The sequence below is a fragment of the Hippocampus comes genome, unplaced genomic scaffold (assembly GCF_001891065.2).
Source record: "Hippocampus comes isolate QL1 unplaced genomic scaffold, H_comes_QL1_v1.1 scaffold41, whole genome shotgun sequence".
NCBI classification, from domain to species: Eukaryota; Metazoa; Chordata; class Actinopteri; order Syngnathiformes; family Syngnathidae; genus Hippocampus; species Hippocampus comes.
Window position 1 is genome coordinate 4,229,396 of NW_017805153.1, and position 22,171 is coordinate 4,251,566.

At 42.1% G+C, this 22,171-nt stretch overlaps 1 protein-coding gene across 2 annotated transcripts in view; it reads left to right on the plus strand.

Annotated features, from left to right (window-relative positions):
* LOC109515024 (metabotropic glutamate receptor 7-like) overlaps window positions 1-22,171 on the plus strand; it is a 123,648-nt gene that overhangs the window by 63,419 nt on the left and 38,058 nt on the right. For both annotated transcript variants that reach the window (XM_019868560.1, XM_019868561.1), the window contains exons 3-6: window positions 6,043-6,178; window positions 7,087-7,241; window positions 9,794-9,931; window positions 15,834-16,034. In XM_019868560.1, the coding sequence (XP_019724119.1) occupies window positions 6,043-6,178; window positions 7,087-7,241; window positions 9,794-9,931; window positions 15,834-16,034 (630 nt within the window). The remainder of the gene's footprint in view (window positions 1-6,042; window positions 6,179-7,086; window positions 7,242-9,793; window positions 9,932-15,833; window positions 16,035-22,171) is intronic.

A 22,171-nucleotide genomic window follows, 5' to 3' on the forward strand; every position in this document is an offset into this window, starting at 1 on the left:
TTAAAGGTCCCATTTCCCCATTGTTTTGGGGATTCGAACAACCTATCCTTTTAGTACTTCCGGATCGTCTTGCTCAAAGAGGAAAGGAAAGGAAATTTCCTCAGGTAAAACTAGAATCCAAAGAGGCTCTTTGATTTTGGGAGAATAATCTCGCACGTTGCCATGCATATGATGGCAGTTCAAACTCAGGATGCTTTGTGTGACTCACATGTCTTAGACGTACATCCAACCGAGTAACCCATGGAAGGTCTGGACGGTCGTGAGCAACAGGTCTCCAGATACAGCATCACAGTCAGGTCCAAGAAGCGATGATGGCCTGTCGCTTCATGGTCTCTCAGCAGTGCACTCATAAGTCGTCATTTCTTTGACAGATCGGTTTTGGGAGGCAACATTGATCTACTCAATTTCACAAGGATAGTGGCAAAGTCTCTGAGGCAGAGGTTTGATACAAGGCCTTTGTCTCATGGAAGGAGATCGCTACTGTCTGCTATGGTGGAAGATCAGCCAAGATATGACCAATGCTCTCCCTGGCCAATAAATGCAGGGAATCGATTCCTGACATGTCATTTTTGTGACGAACGCACCACCTTTGACTGTGAAAAGTGCAAGGCATCTCTTCACATTGAGTGTTTAAAAACATACCACAGTGAGTAGAAAATGAATTAAAAGTGAATGCAAGTGGCTGAAAGGGTGAAGAGAAAAGGAATATTGAAAACCAGCAAAGTGAGGAGGAGAGATACAGTGTTCTTTGAAAAGGCGTTCAATTGAGTCAACAAATTCTGTATCGCAGTAGAACTGACAAACACATGTTCAGAGGTATGTTTTTGTCATCCATTGTATGCAGGCCTCCATCGAAATATTAAATGTAGGATCTCTTACCGTAGTGACTGATTGTTAGAGTAATTCAAAATAGTTTTTCACAAGGAAATCTACCCCTTTGTTCTACGACTTGTACAAAATGTTTTTATTTCTTATAATTATGATGATTGATCACTTTGAAAGGGCAACCGATGACACCTGATTTTGATGTTCATGTGTCGGAAAAACATTTGGGAGTGAACGGGTTAAGAGGATTGAAAATTGTTTTCAATGTGTCCAATATTTCGGATCCCTATTCAAATATTTAGTGAAGCGTTTTCTTGTGACTTAAAACGATCGTTCCCATTTCTGGCTGACCGAAAATCGTATCACGGTGAGGAAAACTTGGAAGACGGCGTGAGGCCGGGAAAGTTGACATTTCTTACATCAGCCTGCTCAGTTTAGACAGAGGGCCCTTTTTTCCAGCCGTCTGTCAGCACCCAGGACTCCCTTTCCCCTTTCTCCTTGCAGTGACAGGCAGAGGTGGTCCGACATACACCCCAGCACTCTGCAAGTACAGATACGGCACTTGAATTTTCATCAGGCCTGCCTCTCGGACTACTTGGCAGACGGACAGACGGACGAGGTGTTCCGCAGCCATTCAATAATTTAGACGCAACAGCTGGCCCACAACAGTCCACTCAAAAAACGAGATCGGCTTCTAAACTTGATCAGTCCTTGCAGCGCTCTCTCTCATTCTGCATTATTGACCAATGCGAGCTGTAATATATTTTGGTTCATGGCTGTTATAGAACCATAACTCTGCACTGCGGACTAGCGGAGTTTTTGTCATTATGGACTTAATGCTTTTTCATGAGACCTGAGCTCTCAGTATAATATGATGGTTTTCTGGGTTTTTCTTTTTTTTTTTTGCTTGTGGAGTGAATGGCTATGATAACAACCTGCAGAGAGATTGGCCATTGCAAGAAAGGTGCAACAAATGGGCTAGAATCAGATGTTGAGTGCCTCTGCTGTCATAATATGAGCTTTCAACTGTAATCTCTTTGCAGAGGCTGAGTTTTCGCGTCATCCCTGGGAGACCTACAACACTGACTTTTCGGCGCAAATGACACCGAGCTCGTTTCCATTTAACAGGATGCTGCGAGCCCTTAAGCAAGAGCCAAACACATTGGCGGGCTCCCTATGTTTAGGTTTAGTCCACTTAGGGGGATAACAGCAGTCATCCCACAGGTCTCTAGGCACTTACGGAATCTGTTCTTTAAGAAAGAAAAAAAAGCCCATGCCTGTCGATTTGTAGAAAGAGGCAGAGTTCAGAAATTGTCATTTTGTTACGGCTGCCGTACGAAAAAAGCACCCGGACTGCAGATGCACGGTCTGCCAGCCCAAAACGGTTTGTATCAAAGTAATGAGCCAGAGGAGACTGGCAATTAGGAGTTTACTTCCATTTATCTGTCTACTCAGAGAAACGCAAACTGAGATGTTGGCTAGGCTATTAAGTTACTTGAGTGGGAGAAATTTTAATTGGTTTTGGTAATGCTCGCTGTTGATTTAGAAGGCAAGCTGCTGACCAAGAGGACCCATGGTGGTACAATCCCACAGGTGATTGCATTATTTGTTTAGAAGCCTTTTACATGAACCCATTATTGCTCTCTTAGTCCATAACAAATGGTAGTTTGTGACAACGTGTGCTTCCAGAAGTGTGGCTGCCCATTAACGAAGGACACAGAGTGTATGTGGCCAATACCCTTGATCGTGTGAAAACTGATTAGCGGTGACCTGTCAAAAAATGATTTATTGTCAGCGTTCGTATTCTCTTTGTGATTACTGCACGTATGAGGCGATCGGATGAGGGTCCGCCATCAGATAATGTCTTTCAATAAAAAGGCAATGACAAATCCATAACATAAAATCTGTAACTTTATGTCCCTGTTGGTGAGGATTATTGGATTTGTTGTCACGGATATTGTTTTATCCCTCTCACTTGTGCAAAAGATCTTGGCACCGAATCAGGTGTGGTGTGTGATTTACTGCGTGTCGCTCTGCTTTGTCGGTCACTGCCAAATCGTGATTAAAGAAAAGGAAAGAAAAACATCATACACAAGACAATTTATTAGATGCACCCGCGCAAACAAGACAATAGCTGTATGAACAATTAACAATGACAATTAGGTTAGCAATATGTTCATTACAATGCTGTAGTGGTAATTTGCATCGGTTTTGTGCAGCATACTGTGAGGTGTGTGCATTATTCAGATGCAAGGGAGGGGCAATTCATTATAATAGGATTCTAGTATGAGGAAATGCGGTAGTGACCTAGACTCATTAACACATTTCAAATCCAGCCTCAAAACACATCTGTTTAGACAAGCTTATTCACTCTGACCATAAATCCATTATCTCTATTTTGTTTTATTTTATCTTATTTTATTTGATGTTGTTTTTAACATTGTATTTGTGTTTTTAACTGCTTGTTATAAGGTGTCCTTGAGTGCTTAGAAAGGCACCCACAAATAAAATGTATATTATTATTATTATTATTATTATTATTATAGTGTGACACCGAACACAGAAACATGTATAAAAAAAAAAAACATTGTTGTATTTATCAATCAATTATTATCAATCCAAATGGAAGAATTTCAACAGCAGCTCTTGTCACGAGGTTAGGGCTCGGCAAAGCAGTGAGTTGTGCTGAGGTTCGTGCCTGGTCACACACTGACATAAATGTCAGATTTCCAAATCAGAGTGGTGGTGGCATTACAAACTGGTAAAAAAAAAAACCAAAAAAAAAAAACAAACACAAAAATATTTGGGAACAATCGCAATCTGATAATTCCTCACCTAGCGGTATTCAATATGCCACTTGTTAAATGACTGCACTAAATGGTGCCGGTCCTTACGTGTGTATCAATCGTTTGAAAAAGAACGAGTTACTCTCTGACTTGATGTTGAAAGTAGTTCTTCACCAGTGTTGGTCTTCCTTGGTCACTTCCAGATCCCATTTCCAGTTCTATGAAATTATTAATGTCATGCATGTTTGTATGCAGCTAAATTTTAACAGATGTCACATCTCTGCTGAGAAGAACGGCAGCGATTTGAACCTACGTGCTCTTGTTCGTGGGCTTTCCTACGCTGTTGTGGCTCATCGGTGCTTGCTCCACCTCATGCTTATTTTTTTTTTGTAGGCACTTGCCAGTGACTAGCCTTCACAACCCAGTTAGTGGGAGATTGCGCAATCGGAGGTTAGCTTGGCTGCTTGCTGACCCATTTCACGTCTTGCCCATGAATCTGAAAATGCAGACAGGCCAAGTCCACTATTTTGACGATGAAATGATTGCTATTATTGGATTTGAATAGAACATTAATATCAAGCGCACACACCGTAGAACTAAAATGGAAACTATTTCTCAATCTGGAGTCCTTTTCATTTCCTGCATTCACTTAGAATTTTCCTCTGAAACTGATTAAAATGTGTTTTTACATTCACTTTCAAACGTTCCAAAAATATAGATGTACTGTATTTGTTTTCTCGAAAAGTACATAGTTAATTGCTTTTTTGGAAAAAAAAAAAAAAATGCAGTGGAGCTCGTAAAATCATTTTACATATTCATTTGACACTCATTTTATAAAACCATTTCTTTATTAGTTCCAATTAAATTAAATGTAATGCTTAATTAATTACACTGGTCGACATTTTTCAATCAGAGATACAATTAAACCTTTATAGCTGACTTTTTTGCACCGTTTCCAAATTTGTCCTTGTTTTTTTCTGTTGCACATCAGTTTTACATATGACTACTATGACTACTACTACTACTACTACTAATAATGATAATAATAATAATAATAATAATGACAATAATTGTATGTAACATATCGTAATATATTTAGTAAGATGTATGGCTTAAGGGTTAGGTTTGGCAAATAGTGGATTTTGTGTTTTGAAATCTCAGCTATAAATTAATGCATGGTAAAATCCACATTGCGCAAGCTTTTATCGGTAAAACATTTGCTATTGACCAGTGTTATTTCATTCTTTGTCACAGATGCGGCGATTATGAAAGCACTATACTGCATAAGTAAAGCTGAGTCAAGTATTCACATAATTTATGATCCATCCATCCATTTTCTAATCCGCTTATCCTCACAAAGGTGCCGGGAATGCTGGAGTCTATCCCAGCTGTCTTGGGGCAGTAGGGGTACACCCTGGGCTGGCTGCCAGCCAATTGCAGGGCACACAGAGACGAACAACCATTCGCGGTCACAGTCACACGACAATCACACAATTTAGAGTGCCCAATCAACCCACCATGCATGTTTTTGGAATGTGGGAGGAAACCGGAGTGTCCAGGATAAAACCTGTACAGGCACGGAGAGAACATGGAGACTCCACACAGGATGGCCGGGGTCGGAATTGAACCCTGCATCTCTGCACTGTGAGGTCGGCGTGCGAACCAGTTGACCTCCGTCCCACAACTTATTAATTGAATATAAATTATAAGAACAAAATCATTTGAGATACCAAATAAATATATACAACTTCACATAGATTATAATATATTGATTTATTGTGTACGGTAAGCAGTTGAAACAATGGATGAATGGATGACGTATGTTTGCATATCGCAGGCCCCCCTTTGACCAATTTTGGTAAATTTTCGAATTGAATTTTTTTCAGAAATCTCTAATATTGATCAGTCCACATGTGTGTGTGCTCTTTTTACAATTGATTGACTGAAATAAAATGGCTTGCTGTCTTTCACGACGCACGGTAACCAGGTGAACACACGTGTTCACCCGGACGCATTTTTGTGAGTCTCCCAAAAAGTAATGATTCTGGAGGAGCAAGGATTCAGCCTGAAGCCATTGATATTTTACAGATTTGAATGCTTTATCATTCCTTGTAAATCTCACCCGGCCCAGCCATCTCTTTTTTAAAAATCCATTGTGGCCCTTAAATAGAAACCTTTGTATGAGATGATAGTGACAGGTGTACCTAATATTGTGACTGTTGAGTGAGTGTTATGCATGTTGTTTAATCATTGCGAAGCTCCAATACTTCTCCACATTATTTCTGCTGTCCTTCCCTTTTATTTGGGAAGAATTTTCACATAAGAAGCTGTTGTGGCCCAAGGCCTTTTGCGTGTATTCATAAATCTGTGACAGAATAGCAGAGGCTCTACCCGATGCCTTATCGTTTTTTAAACTCTCTCCATTTATTAGGTGGAATCTGCGTTGCCCAGTCATTGAAAATCCCGCACAACCCCAAGATGGAGGATTATGACAAGGCCATCCAACAACTGCTGGAAACTCAGCACTCCAGGGCAGTCGTCATCTTCGCCAATGAAGAAGACATACGGTGAGCAGCGCCGCGCATGGCGGTGTCCTCCTTGCCGCTCAGGCGTACCGATGACTTGCCATGTTCCACTCCTTAATCTCTGAGTGGCAGCTCCAGAAGACAAGCCAGAGGCAAAGATTTTCCATGCATGCAGCACGTCTGTTACACAAACATGCCTTTGCAAACACCAGAAGACGTACACAGGGAATACAGATCACAAGAGCGCAGCGCAGATTTGTTGTCAATTACACTTCCCCGTAGGGAAGTGTCACCTCCAAGAACACACAAATATTTGCTACAGTACTGTACTTGCTTTTTCTGTTGTTGTTGTTTTTTTAAGTAAAAACACAAGAAATGTGTGATTAATAAGTGGCATAGGCGTCAACAATCGACTGATCACAGCCACCTTACAGTTCTGAAGTTGGACAATCCTGTGTTGAGTTTGCAAAATGACAAACCTTGAAAAAGCGCCACGTTCGAGGGAATCCCCCTTTCATGATGATCAGATGGAATAGTTACCTGTTGTCTTCGAGTTCCCCTCATACTTCAAGAAGCAGGACCCTGAACTGCCACAGCCACAGCCCGATGTGTAGCCTTTGGCAGCTCGGTTCAGGATCAAATAGCTGTTTAGGATTCGCGCATTAACCTATTTCTCCATTTTGATTCATTGCACTACAAATCGAGAGGAAACGGAGGCGGTGGGTCACACCATGGTGTCCGAAAGGCGTGTGGCATGAATTGAATTTAGTTCAAAGCGCATGCAGACTTTCTTTTCATATGACCTTGGTGCAGGGTTTACCCACCTCTGGCTGCGATAGGCTCCAACACACGCGAGATCCCAATGAGAAGAAGCTGTAGAGAAAACGGACGGATGGATGGGTGGCGGTTGAATTCCACACGCACGCTGTCTAAGCCAAATGTCCTTGCAGGGGAGTCCTCAATGCCACGAAGAGGGCCAATCATGTGGGCCATTTTCTGTGGATTGGATCGGACAGCTGGGGCGCCAAAAGCAGTCCCATCCACCACCTGGAGGAGGTAGCAGTGGGCGCCATCACCATACTGCCCAAGCGCTCTTCCATTAAAGGTAGGAACACGTCCTGCCACAGCGCACCACGCATGCATCGTTAGCGTCGCGACATTTCACTCGATGGGACCAGCCCTTCAGACTCCTCCATTTTTTTATCTATTTAATTACAGATAATGAAGACTAAACATGTGTGCCTTGTTGAGGGATTGCAAAAGATTTGAAATCATCACATAAACTTTGGAAAGATGAGCTTGGTGATACTCCAGTTGGCATTATCATGTGAGATGAGGTCTGCACTATCGTAAGAATTTAAGTCCTCGTGTCTGCTTCGCAGCCTTTGACAAGTACACACTGGAGTTGAAAGTAATGTGTCACGGAATATATTTTTTCTTTGAACTTTTGAACTTTCTGAAATTCATATATGCCAACCCGGCTTCTAATTTATGGTAAGGTATAGTTTTAATACCACATTCAGACTAATAAGATTCAATGCAAGAGCTGTATCAGAAATTAGTACTGTTAATTTTTGACCAACGCTATTAGAGCGGTCCATTATTAATTAAACAACAGGCTTACAATGGTGGGTGTAATTATAGCTCTACTAGGTATCACTTTTCAGTCAGTACATTTATGAAGGCTTTATAAATTGGGCGTAATTAGTTTGTGTACCTTATAGCAAGGCCGATTAAAAGTGCAGTAAGTAGTGACCGAGTCCTTGCCAAAAACTGAGGCTAAAATCGCCTCTCTTTTGCCCTTTTGCTAGCTATAAATGTACATTTGAGTATTAACGGTACTATACGTCTTGAGGCTGGTTGCGTGTTGCCTTTTTGTTGTTATTGTTTTTATCACAGGCTGCTTGGGAAAACAGTGAAAGCCGTTGAAAGATGTATAGTTTACTCGTGGTATCAGCTTTATATGATAAGCCCTCACAAGACATGATTGCATGTCTAGAACAGCTTGAAAGGCACGACTTCACATCACATATCTGGACGATCGTCTCTCCCATGAAAAACAAACTCAAACATTAGCATATAATTCCTCTACACAACGAGAGATTGATTGCAAGACATTTCGTGCACTTTAAGACAGACTTTGCGATAAAATACAATATGTCGATTTACCTACTCGACACCCTGATTGCCAGACAGGTCTCATCTATTTCTGCTTCAGCTGGCAATTTCCTCCAGTGACGTTGCACAGTCCTCAGAGAGCGCCGATGTCCTTGATGCAAATACTGTCTATTTGGCTAGGAGGAGGGAGGCCAAGGTCACGTTGCTCACTGTTGCTTCGGAGTAACTTTTTTTAACTGACATTTAGCTTGAGGTTCGTCTAATTTGCTTCCACGCCATTAGCAACGGGCATGCGTAGCTTAAATGTTGTCTCTGAAAAATTCCGATGAATCAAATGGCATTTGTCATGGCCTATAGTCACAGGTAGGTTGCGACGAGCTCGAGTACATTTGCTCACTTACTTTTACTTTAGTAACTTTATGGATAAATCGTACTTGTCAGAGTTGCTTTCATGCAATACGGTCGTAAATCTTTTTGCATCGTCACGCCATTGCGTATTATTGGCTATTTGGCGGTATTTCACTGCTGATTATTTCTCCAGCAAACTGTAATCTCTCCACAAGTGCGACTCTCATTACCTCTGCCTGTAATGAAGGTTATTTTAAAATAAAGAAAAATGACATTTGCCCACCTTTGACAGAGGACTGACACATATGGCGGGGAAAAGGAACATTCTCAGCAGGGGGCATTATGTATTGCATCCTACAAGAGCCATGAATCATTGGAATTGAAGATCCCTTTGCTTTTTTCTTTAATTAGGTGACGCCTGGCCAGGACAAATGTGCGCTGCGGGGGTGCGTAAGGTTAAGATCAGTCCACTTTGTCATCGTCAGTCAGCGGTCTTCTGAAAAGAAATTGATATGAATCATCCGGGTTCCATTAGTCGTTCCCACCCACGCCTCAGATGATGTATGACACAATAATGAGGAAGCCAACAGAGACTTGAATGTGTGAAATTAAATGCAGAAATATCTTTGTGATCCAAGTGATGGGAAAAGAGCCATTGTCGATTCTGTCATTTTAGGATTTTGAGCCACAATCGGTGGAAAAAGTTGCTCTGAAAAAGAGAGCCCTTGGTTGTAACAGCCTTTCTGTCATGAAAACGCTCCATTAAAAAAAGTGAAAATAACCCTAACTTTAATACGCTGCGCATGCTTTCACCCATCGCCGGCAGCTTAGGTGAGGTGAAGGAACCACTTCAGTACCATCGGGGCTTTTCAGCTCCAGGCAAGAGGCTGTGGCACCATTTATACTTCCCGTGCTATTCATTTTGCAGCCTCTATTATTGAGTTTTTTATTTATTTAATTAGTGCACTTTCCAAGAAGACGAAAGTGATTTGAGTTTCATAGGGCTTAAAAAGAAAAATAGACAGCCAGTCAAAGTTTGATGAGGTGGCGCTTGCTAACCAGCAACCGCCAATACCTGCTGGCCAGAACCGTTCTGTCACCACCGCACTGCTGCATTTCATTTCCCGCAGGTATGAATTGGACCATAATTGGGCCGGAACTGAGGCTCGCTCTTCTTTCCTCTCTTCCCAGGGTTTGATGAATACTTTACTGCGCTCACCCTGGAGAACAATCGTAGGAACGTTTGGTTTGCTGAATTCTGGGAGGAGAACTTTGACTGCAGGCTTCTCAGCGCATCCAAGAAAGAAGACACCAGTCGTAAATGCACAGGTACCTGCTATTGTTTCTGCAACACACAATCACAGCAACGGCTGTCTGAAATGAAAGACTAATCAAGTGTGTGTGTGTGTGCGTGCGTGCGTGCGTGCGTGCGTGCGTGCGTGCGTGCGTGTGTGTGTGTGTTGTGTGTGTATATATACACCTTTTTGTCATGTTTCACGTTTTGAGTTTGGCATGATTTTGCATGAGGGCTGTGAAATTAATTCGGAATTCTAATTGTAATTTTCGCCGCCGCGATTAAATTAAAGTGATCGTCAGCAATATTTACATTTAAAATGCAGGCTCTGCTGCATATTTAATCAATAACGTCTTCAACCAGTAATCAACCAACCACCGGGGCCAAAAGCATGGCTAAGGCTCCCTTAAGCTGCCTCAATGAACAAGTGAGCACACCTTGCCGCGGGAGACTAAAGTCAATACTGTGGATTGGATGAGAGACTTTTCATTTGTCATTCTAAAATGATAATCCATTCATTATAAAGTCTCACGTTGCGATGAAAACTATTGACAGTTTGTTTGTTGAAAAATGGTGCAATAAAAATACAAATGTTTTCCCTGAGACAATGAATAATTGTGACTCATGATTTTGATATCGATAAAATATAATCGTAATTACCATTTTGGCTGTAATCGTTCAAAGCTGCTTTGCATTAGAAGCTGCAGATAAAGCACTGACATTCTATTGGCTCCCTCTCAATGCAGCCGAAATGTTTGTGCCCGGGGGGGTTGACGCAGAGTTATTACTGGAATAATAAGAACGCATCACATCACGTGCCTTGGTCATATTATAGTTACGTCGCCTGCTCCTGTGACAAATATCCTGCAACTCTTCTGGACGTTTTCTTTCCGTTCCCCGGTGACTGCGGCAGGCTGTTTATCCACATTATCATGATCATTTGGTGCCTTGAATAATTGATATGTGTCAGGTTGACGTCAATGTTTCACTTGGAAGTGTGGATTTGATTCCTTTAAGAATTTATTGTGCAGTGTGTCTTTTCTGCTTCTGTGCGTCGCCAAGGACAGGAAGTAGTTCATCATATTAGTCCCTCTCATCGTGGATGGCATACATATTCATTTGAATTAGGTCAGCATGCGACAATGTATATATCCATCATTGCCTTTGTTGTTATTACAATGCATCTTTTAAAGACGATACTCTAACAATCGTTAAAAAATATATATTGTTTTTTTTGGGGGGGGTTGAGAAAAGACCATTTTAAAGCACCCTGAAAATGTCTACAATGAATCCCCAACATTCTAATACACTACAATGTCACATCAAAACAGCAAATAGTTTTAATTGATATCTTTCACGCAATTTCTTTTGAACGCAGCATTTGTAGATTATCAGGTTTATGCATAGTTATACTTCTATAACATGCTGTGAAATGGACCTCAGAACCGGTTTTTAAGCTGTCTTAGAGAAAGTTAAGTATATTCTATTAAATAGCAGGGATGTGCCGACCACTTTTTTTTTTTTTTGCGCCCCACTCAGTCAAATCACTTGGTCTTGAGCAGGGGTGTCAAACTCATTTATGGCCCGGGCCACATTTTAGTTACCATTTCACCTGGAGGGCCGTGATGACTGAAACCAAATAGAGAAGTCACGCATAACTGTTGATTGAACTATTGTTTAAGTTACTATCATGAGGGGTTTGGTAACAAGAAAGTGCTTATAGAATATATCTTATTTATTACATATGAGAATGTAAAATTTTCGTTGACATTTTAGAAAGGATCATGGAAGTTGACATGTTTGATCTGCTTTCGCGGGCCACATAAAATGATGTGGTGGGCCAGATCTGGCCCCCGGGCCTTGAGTTTGACAACAGTGGTATTGAGTATCAGCCAATATTGAGTCAGATCCCCAGCAATACAATCAGAACATATATTGGTGCTTAGTTCTCAACTCTGCTCATCCATAAACAACATTATTGAATAATTGACTCGCTAATTGCAACCACTGGGGCACAAGCTTGCATGTCAACAAAGAATTCACACTTCTATTTCAAGGTATGTCTTACAACGCATCACACTTGCTAACCTGTCGCTTTTTGAAGTCTGCTGTTGCCGTTTCGTCACACAGACTTGGTTTGGTTTGTAATGATAAATTACAAAAGGACAAGAAAAGATTTTCTTGTCTTATCTTAATGTCTTTTAAGTTTCTCTGGCTGTCAGTCGTAGGCAAACTATTTCCATGTCTCCCTCTGTGCCTCGATTTTTCTTAATGAGCTGCGGACCAGCACAAAAGCGTGCGCCAATTTTGAACACAAGCCTCTCTGCACGACAGAGCACTGCATGAGCCAATGCCACTTAGCTAAAAATGACGTGATTGGACCATGATTATTGGTCCCGACAGCTCTACAAAATGCAATACAATTAAGAAAAAAAAACACACACACACAAAAATGTGAACTCCTAGGGACCTGCTTCTCTAAAACCTGAATGGAATGGAATCCTAAATTATGTCACTTTTTCTGTCAAAAGGAATGCAATGAAAAGGAAGCCAGCCGTGTCTTTTGCACAGCACTATGTAAGAAACGCCTTGTGACTGAGGAGTAATTTCCTTTGAAGTCACTTTGTTGAAAAGTTGATGATGAGAAGCCTCGGCCGAACAAAAGAGAGAGGCTTCAGATGCAATGTATGCATTGAGAGCATGCGTGGATTTAAAGGGGGTGTCCTGGATGGCCCACCGGTATTACACACCACTAATGTTGATTGAGTGTTGCCATGGCAGTGACGGAGGTGCGGCTCTCCCCATTAGGACGCGGTCGGCCATTTATTTTTTTCATAAATGATTTTCAAGACGCTAGTTGGTCACGAAATAGAATGACGTCATGTCATGTGTTCTGTATGCGGGCAAGCTGGCAGCAGTATGCTGTTTGTTCCTTCGCTTCATTTTAAGATATTCCTGTTGAATTTCCCAGGGCGTGTCTGTCCTCTCGTTCATTAATATTTTGCCTCACGCCCGAGGACCTGCTTCCTAAACATCCGTCTTGAAGTTTTTCAGTAGCGCACGTTATATTCCCTGCGCCCCTTCGCGATGGAGTCAGCTCAGTTGGGCAGGAGGAGTCCGCTTTATTTGGGTTTGAAATTACAGTGGAAATGACAGCAAGCAGAATGACTACTTATTATGCCCCCGTATTTGTTGTAATACCGTCTTTGTGGTGGCTGTAATGGTAGTGTTGTGATGCATGCTCATATTACTTAAACTCAGGGTGCCAACGGTTTGACAGGCATGGTGCGACATTCATTATCTATGTGGGTGATGACGGTAATGTGGGACGCTGTATTAATCTTGCCTGCCCGCATACACATTGACGCTTAGGCTGCTGTATCACAAATGAATGTTTGCCCAAGGATTTGGTTTCCTTTCTCATGTACCATGCGGGGTATTTCATCATGTGTCAAAGATAAAAGATGCACGTCCACGCCGCGCACCCCACAAACCCACCGTGAAATTATTGTAAATGACTTTTATTCTTCTCTCGATCCAGCTAAGAATGCCTTTTGTAACGATGAAGGCCATGCGACTGTTTTGATAGTTTCTTTCTTCATATCTCAAGTCAGGTCTTATTTGTGAATGTCACATCCAGAACAAGAACCTTGTGCATTGAAAGAGCGTGCATATAGGTCACCCTATGCTTATTTTTTTTGATGCTTGTTGGCTGTAATATGTGAAGTTGTGAGTAATGGACTGAAATGTCAACGATGATTGTTTTTGACCTCCTGTTAAGCAAGTCTGCTGCGTCCCGTCCCGTTATCATCTGCAGTCAAACAAAATCATACAGATACTTTTGTGTTGAGGCCCGATGTTTCCTTTTCCCGACGGTACAATGTTTGTTTGTATCAGACAGAATAATTTTTGATAATATGTTGCAAGTGTAGGCGGCCCAGTGGTCCAATGGTTAGCGCATTGACCTCACAGTGCAGAGGTACCGGGTTCAATTCCAGCTCCGGCCTCCCTGTGTGGAGTTTGCATGTGTGGAGTTTGCATGTTCTCTGCGTGGGTTTTCTCCGGGTACTCCGGTTTCCTCCCACATTCCAAAATCATGCATGGCAGGCTGATTGAACACTCCAAATTGTCCCGAGGTGTGAGCGTGGGCGTGGATGGTTGTTTGTCTCTGTGTGCCCTGCGATTGGCTGGCAACCGGTTCAGGGTGTCCCCTGCCGACTGCCCGAAGACAGCTGGGATAGGCTCCAGCACCCCTCGCGACCCTTGTGAGGATAAGGGGATCGGAAAATGAATTAATGAATGTTGCAAGTGTAACAACATGCCACTAGGAGCCATTGTGGCTGATTTAGAAAAGGTGTCCACATGAAAAAACGTGCAATTTTGATGGCTCACGCAAACGACGTGCAAGCTGATCCTGGCGCTGGCGCGCTCAGGATTGTCAAACAGGTAATATTGCCCCACAGTTCACTGTGCCGGAATATTTGGGTTAATTTAGCACTCATCAAACCTGCGACAAATTGCAACGGCTGATTTTGCGTCGTTAAATATCGTGTGCTGTGTGGTGTGTTGTCCTGAATTTTGAATAGAATGTCAGGTAACACGACGACACATTCAATTCACAGGCACTCGAGTGAGGTTAAATCAAATAAAACATGGCTTTTGTACAGTCGCTGACTTCCCAAAAGTCACCGGAGCGATATATTTCTTTTCTGTAGCCATTTCTTTGCCTCTTCCACTAACACAGTTCCATCACTTCAGACTCCATTTTTCACATTTATTGTGACCTCCTAAATCCACATTACCATCTGTCTACATGCAAATTTGCGGCCACTATTTGGATTCTTAGGAGATGGCAATCCTCGTAAGCGAGGTCAATTCATATTTTTTTGTCCATATGTGACAGAACAATTCCATTGTTTGATTTAAAAACGACCCCGGCTTCTTTCGTTTGTGGATATCAGTCGGAATCTATCAATGTGTCTCAGTCACGATTGCCTTTGAATCTGCAAAGTTGTGAAGAGTAACAGTCTTACTTTAGCATTTGACTTTATTTCATTCCATGTCAAACATAATCCTTCACCGAAACAACAATTAGCATCTGTGCCTTTTTCATGTCATTATTCAGCAAATAGTATTGTAGGTAAAGTCGGCAAGCTCGGGCCTCGAGACTTACGTCAGCAATACTCGCCATTGCGTGAAAAGTTTGGATTTAACTCAAATCTGAATTGGCCATCACGTCCTGCTGTGTGCACGTAACCTGAACGACATGCAACACGGCCACCAACGCCGCACACAATCTGGCTCAACATGCAATTGAGCGCTCGCCACCTGCGATCTTAGTAAACCGGGCCCTTTTCGGGTGTTGTTGCCGGTCACATTCTGTCAGTGGCATCACCGGATCTTCCAACACCGATAGTGCAAAACAACACGTTTGGTCACAAGAAAGAATCCAGCGGCAGGTTGGACATTTAAATATTCATGCTGTTTATGAACGACATGAGGCAAAACCTTTACAGCAAGCCATAGTCAAAGGGCAGTGCAGCGTAAAAGAGCACGAAGCCAGTGCAGGGAAGTGTGTTTCTAAAGTTCATGGTGATTTTTATCACCTTGTTGATGGCACCAATGAGGCCCATTGTTAGCAGCCCATTACTATATAGAACAGCACATTAGTGCAATCTACTGGCTCAGTCACAAACGGCGCAGCCTGAAATTTGGCAATTTCTGCGTTTGGGAACTAAAGACGTCTCCTTCATTGACTCTGCCGCATTGTCCCTTTTGGGTGTAATTCCCTCAAAATCACACTTAAACGTACTGCCAGCAAATGATAAACAGAGGAAGGAACTGAGGAAGGAATTGAAAGCGGAGACGACAACGGGCGCTGACGTAACGTCGCATGGTTTGTGCTGCATTTACTAGCGCCTGGTCCTCTTCCCACAGGCCAAGAACGCATCGGGATTGACTCCAAGTATGAGCAGGAAGGGAAGGTGCAGTTTGTGATCGATGCGGTGTATGCCATGGCCCACGCGCTGCACAACATGCAGAGGGACTTGTGTCCCGACCACCCTGGCGTCTGTCCGCAGATGGAGTCCGCCGAAGGAAAAACTTTGCTCAAGTACATCCGCAATTCCAGCTTCAACGGTGAGTCTGACTTTCAAGGACATCGTTGATGGAGGCGCCACAAACAGTTTTGAAGTCAAACAAGCTTTTGTTGATTAATATACAAAAGATCCCACTGCTTTGACCTTTGCTACACTGCTGAATACTTGATGACAATACTGCCATGAAAAATACATGATCTTGACTTGGAAGCAGCTGACTTTCACTTCTTTATATTTATGTACCGAATACTAAATATGAACCGACATGTAAGCAGTAGAAAAGAGATGGGTTAATGGCTGGGTTAAGGGTACATGTTGGGGGAAAAAACGCCCATCAGCATGGGTATTAGCAGCAACGGAAAGAAAACGGCTCATCGCACTTTTTTCTTAATTAAAATGAAGTTTGTATGTCCTTGTCAAGGTGCTCTTCATTAATGCAGGAGCGTGGGGGCGTTGCCAAGACGGCCACCAAAACTTTCCTTGAAAGTTACCATCAGTAACTTTAAAGTCTCATTCTGTCGTCACGTAAATGATGTTTGATTGAATACATTAGCAGGTACTGCTAATATAATGTTACCGTGGGTTGCATTTACCTATTGATGTGCGGTCAGGACAGGCAAGGGAGGCAGAGAACAAACTAAGGATTGCGTTAAATCATTTGCCATTTTAGTTTTCTGGTCTGTGCTTTCCCATTGATTTTCTTTATCAATCCAATAATGTCAATGATTTCATCATTGAAATCAGTAAAATGGCTGAATTTGCATATTTCCTGTTCCAATATATTCGTAAGAAGGCAAAAGTGTGAGTTATAGCATCCTTCATACCTCACACGACCACGCACGTATTCATTGATGCAGGCAGTTATTGGCGCATGCCGTCACCCAAGAGACATTCCCTGTTCCACTTTTATACTGTCAGTATATATGTTTTCTCCCACATCTTTTGCACATGGTCACACAAAACAGTCTGTCTCAATTAAGTTACTGAATGGGAATGACAGACAGTATTAAGTCATTCTGATCGGCCAGAAAAGCGGCTGAAAGAGTCAAGAAAGTACCGTACAGCTGCCGACAGATGGCATTGCTCAAACTCCGCTGACGCAATGCGATTGAGAAGCGCGGCGCACTTCCCATAGAGGTACGTAACTACGAGCGGAAGCCTCAGCGAATTGCAGACTTTCGTTAAGCTTCCATTCACTTTTATTGGGGTTTGGCTCCAGTAAATTAATCATAACTCGTCAAACTCTTTTACGGCTTTCACACGGATCGGTAACACATTATGATGGGTAATTTTATCATTAGAGCTTTCGGCACAATATAAAGGGAAGACAAAATGCTATTTACTTTAAAAAAAGAGAGATCAGCAAAAAAGTAACAATTCATTTGATGTGTTATGAACTATTTTTTTTTTTCTTTCTATCACGTTGTTGATCAGAAGATTTAAAAACAAATGTTTCAATTAAGCAATACTACTGTGCGTTCATATTTTTATGTCCGACTCCAGAGGAGTGAGTGCCTCACCAGTCACAAACCTCCTCCCCACATGTCACTGCTTCATGCCAATCCTCATTCGGCTTTGAGGCACAAACAGTTGTTCTACGAAATGTTCCGAACAACAAGTAGCAACAAGCAGCAAAGAATCATTGTAACACGTAGGATTGTGGGGGTTCAGAAATAGTCTTTCAACATTCATAATCACTTCTTATTTACTTGTTCCTCATGCCTTTGACTCTTTCGAATTGTTCCTTAGTCGTGTTGCCAAAAGTCAATGTTTGAAACACGAGGCATGTATGTTTTGATTGCATGAACGGTCTAAACGAGGGATGCTCCATAACCACTTTTTTCAGACCGAATACAAGTCCAAGTACTTCAGTTTGCGCACCAATACTTGATATCATCACCATTACATCTCGTAATGGTGATGAAAATGTCTCCTATTTCAACAAAATGTTCAAAAACCACAAACGTTGCTTGAACATGGCTTTAGTTACAATCAACAATTGTCATTACTGACATTTTAACATCCAACTTCAAGTCTTGTCACACGTTTTACTTACATGTTGCCTGTAAAAAAGGGCATTTCAGTTTTCCAGTGGCTCTGTCTGAACACCAGTCTAAAAGAGCAGCTAAGACAAAAATAAGGGACGAAGAAGAATGTAGCGTCTGGTGGATATGTTTGAGTAAGAATTTGGACGTCGCGTTACCGATGTACAATGTGTGTCAACTACCAAATGAAGTGATTAAAAATGAATGCGAGTACAAGGCTGCTTCTTGAGAATACAAAAAGTTACTGTAAATCTTGGGCTCACAAAACTTGGTACCTGCCGAATGCCAGACATCTCCTTTGCCGCCCAAGCAGAGTTTGTCATCTGTATTACAATACACAACTCGCAGTCGCCTAAAGTGGCATCCGCATCCTGAAGGTAACGCCACACAGCTGGCTTGGCTCCTACCCTGAAGGTTGACTGTATGTCAGCCTGGTGAAGTCGTATCTGAGCGTTTTTACAAGTACAGGTGTGCAGTATCGGCACCAAGACTGAAACCAGAACGCTATTTTCTGTCCCTAGTATATACACAAATCAGTCCAAAATAGTAATTGCAGAAATGTAATAATATTGGCCAGTCTTGGGAAAATATTTTCAGAAAAGTGTGTCAATAGTTCCAGCTCTGTGTAATATTTCAGGATTATTTGATGTTGTCTGGGTGTCCCTGCTCTTGATCTTCTGCATTTTTCAGGCCCATACAGAGTATGACATACTTAACCATTAATGCCAGTGGCTATTAATGACATCTGCACTGCAGGGCAACAGCCAGTGGAAGGAGAGAGCCGTATAGAAGGCGACTCGGAGGCAAGAGAGACTAGCGTCTTTACAGATGTTCTGGTGTGTCAGCCGGTGATCATTAGAAGCTCATCTGAAGAACACTGTGTCCTTAGAAAATGGTCTCGATCAGAAAGAGCTCTTCAAAAAAAAAAATAAAAATTCAAAAGAAGTATGTGAATTAGTTTGCCCAAACTGGCCTACTTTGAGAGGTGCGCACAGCAGCTCAACTGCGCCTGGCATTAAAATAACTCTCCCCTATGACAAATGTTATGTGGAGTATGTGTGGTGAGAATAATATTCGCAGCATGAACTAAATAAAAAATAGTGTGTTGGTGCTCTTCCTGTTTATCCCATTGAAAATGGACTAAATCGTAAAATTAACGCACTATAAATGATGTAACAACAAACCATTAGAATCCATTCTTGACAACACTGCTTGCTCTTCTGCTTATAGTGCTGCGAGGAGCTGGAATCTCTCCTAGCTGACCTTGTACTGGTCCCCTGTTAATCACAGGGACAATGTGAACGGGGGCATAGAGTTGAAATTGATATAGTTGCAGGACAGTTCACCACGTGAACCTCTGCAAACAGCAATGAGCTTAAACTTTTAGCAAGAATTGAGAATGAAAATCAATACAGGCAGAGGTGCACGTGCCGGTAAATTTAGCCCACCCAGTCTGTCAGCTATCACTCCATCATCGTTATTTGAACCGTGCTTTGTCATTGCTAAATTCGTCAACAATTTTTTAAGACTTGCAGTAAAAAACAGTTCACATGGCTAGTAGCGATGGTGGCCGCGTGAGTCGATTTCACTGCTCCAACGTTCATCACTCGCCAGCGGCGGGCCCGCCAGTCCGTCATTATTGTTTGTCATTATTTCTGCCCAATCAAGTCCGTCAGTCAGTGAAGCGAACTTTTGACAGCGTTGTGCCCGGCGACAACCAATCAGCGTCCAGAACGGACTTTTTATGGCACACGCAAGCACAGCACAAGTAGGCACACTGCCAAATAAAGTTCAAACACACACACACACACACACACACACACACACACACGATGTGTGGTGATTGGTGAAATAAAAACCATATGGGACAATGTTATTGCGGTCTGTGGAACCAAAAGGTAAACAAAGCAGCCGGCTTCCTTTCGCGGCCAGGATGACCAACAAAATGAGCAGGCTTGGAGGATGGAAACCAAATTCAGAAAAAAATAAAATGGCGTGGTATATCTCTCAGTCCCACAGACCTCAATGAGCTGTGTCTGGTATTGTTTTAATTTCATCAATCACCCCGCTGTGCGTGTGTGTCTGTTGTGTTGTTTTTATTTATTTGGCTGCGTGTCGCCTTGTACGCCGCCTGTGTGTGACGTAGAAATGACGTTCTTGACACTGATACCGATGATGTGATTTCGGTGTAAAAATTTTCCATTTTAGAGCTACAACTACCGATTTTATGGGGATGATTTTTATTCTTTTTTGGGGGGGCCATGCCAAAACTTTTGCTATCCTTACGGACCATCCATCCTTGATTTTTTTTTCTTTTTTCTTGTTGTGACGCCGATGAACAGAATGCAGCAACACTCCACAGGCACGTCATATGATCTAGCCTCAAGGACGTTATTCCTTGTGTTTCTGTTACCAACAGTTGAATGTTTGTCATATTTAAATGCTGACACCCATGTCAATTCGTCACACACACACGATGTGTGGTGATTGGTGAAATAAAAACCATATGGGACAATGTTATTGCGGTCTGTGGAACCAAAAGGTAAACAAAGCAGCCGGCTTCCTTTCGCGGCCAGGATGACCAACAAAATGAGCAGGCTTGGAGGATGGAAACCAAATTCAGAAAAAAATAAAATGGCGTGGTATATCTCTCAGTCCCACAGACCTCAATGAGCTGTGTCTGGTATTGTTTTAATTTCATCAATCACCCCGCTGTGCGTGTGTGTCTGTTGTGTTGTTTTTATTTATTTGGCTGCGTGTCGCCTTGTACGCCGCCTGTGTGTGACGTAGAAATGACGTTCTTGACACTGATACCGATGATGTGATTTCGGTGTAAAAATTTTCCATTTTAGAGCTACAACTACCGATTTTATGGGGATGATTTTTATTCTTTTTTGGGGGGGCCATGCCAAAACTTTTGCTATCCTTACGGACCATCCATCCTTGATTTTTTTTTCTTTTTTCTTGTTGTGACGCCGATGAACAGAATGCAGCAACACTCCACAGGCACGTCATATGATCTAGCCTCAAGGACGTTATTCCTTGTGTTTCTGTTACCAACAGTTGAATGTTTGTCATATTTAAATGCTGACACCCATGTCAATTCGTCGACATTACTGGTGATGTGTCATGCATTTCTGGTAAACATTCATGGAATGTAGAGACAGGAACATGCGTATAGTTATTTTCCAAAAACAAGTCATAGGTAAAGAAGAGAAACACTTTGGGAAAAATATTTTAATCCCTTACCAGAACAATTATATACACATCAGCCTGGAGAGGCTTTGATCAAATTCACCGACCTCTTCACGAATATCGACCGATAATTATCGGCAAACGATCGATCGGACTATCCCGACTGCTAACCTTTTCTCAGGTTAGGTCACATGATCATCCACACAAAGCAGAGCCAATTGTTATGAAAAACTGTTAGATTATTTGTATTCTTTTTAATTATGTCATTACCGTATGTTTTTTATGAGTACTGTACTATAGAGTGGTATTTTTCCCATTTAAAACATTTATTTGTTGGGTGGCTGGAACAAATTCATTTTGTGCCGTGAGATTGATTTATCTCATTTTAAATGTTATTTGCGAATCATTTCAAACTTTATAATTTCAAACAGCACTGTGAGCGGTTTTAACAAGGCACATTTCTCTTCAATTGCGTGAAGACAAACTTCTGTCAGGGAGATAAAGGCTACAAAGCCTCCAACCCTGTCGCTATGGCAGCAGTGCAAGATGAGGGAGCGACTGTCTGTGTGCAGCATTTCAGTGGGCATTATCGAAGTGAAGATACATTAAATTGATTGAAAATCCGTTGTCCCATCTCAGTAGCCATCTGGGCACATTTTATGGATTTGAGCTTGGCCAAAATCATTCAACTCGGAGTGACAAAGATGGAGGCCGATTTCAGTCGAACAAACACAAGGCCGTTTCTTCCGTCCGCCTTCTTGCGCCTCTCTGGCGCTCTCTGTGGCGCTACGAGATCCGACAGCCTTTCCACGAGTGAAGGAAGGCGGTTACGTTGCGGCTTAGTGCATTTAGCCCATAACCTGCTGCATTATCGTGTGGACGTGCCACCGCTGATGTATATTTTAAAGTGAAGGAGTGCAAACCTCCTTTTGTTTAT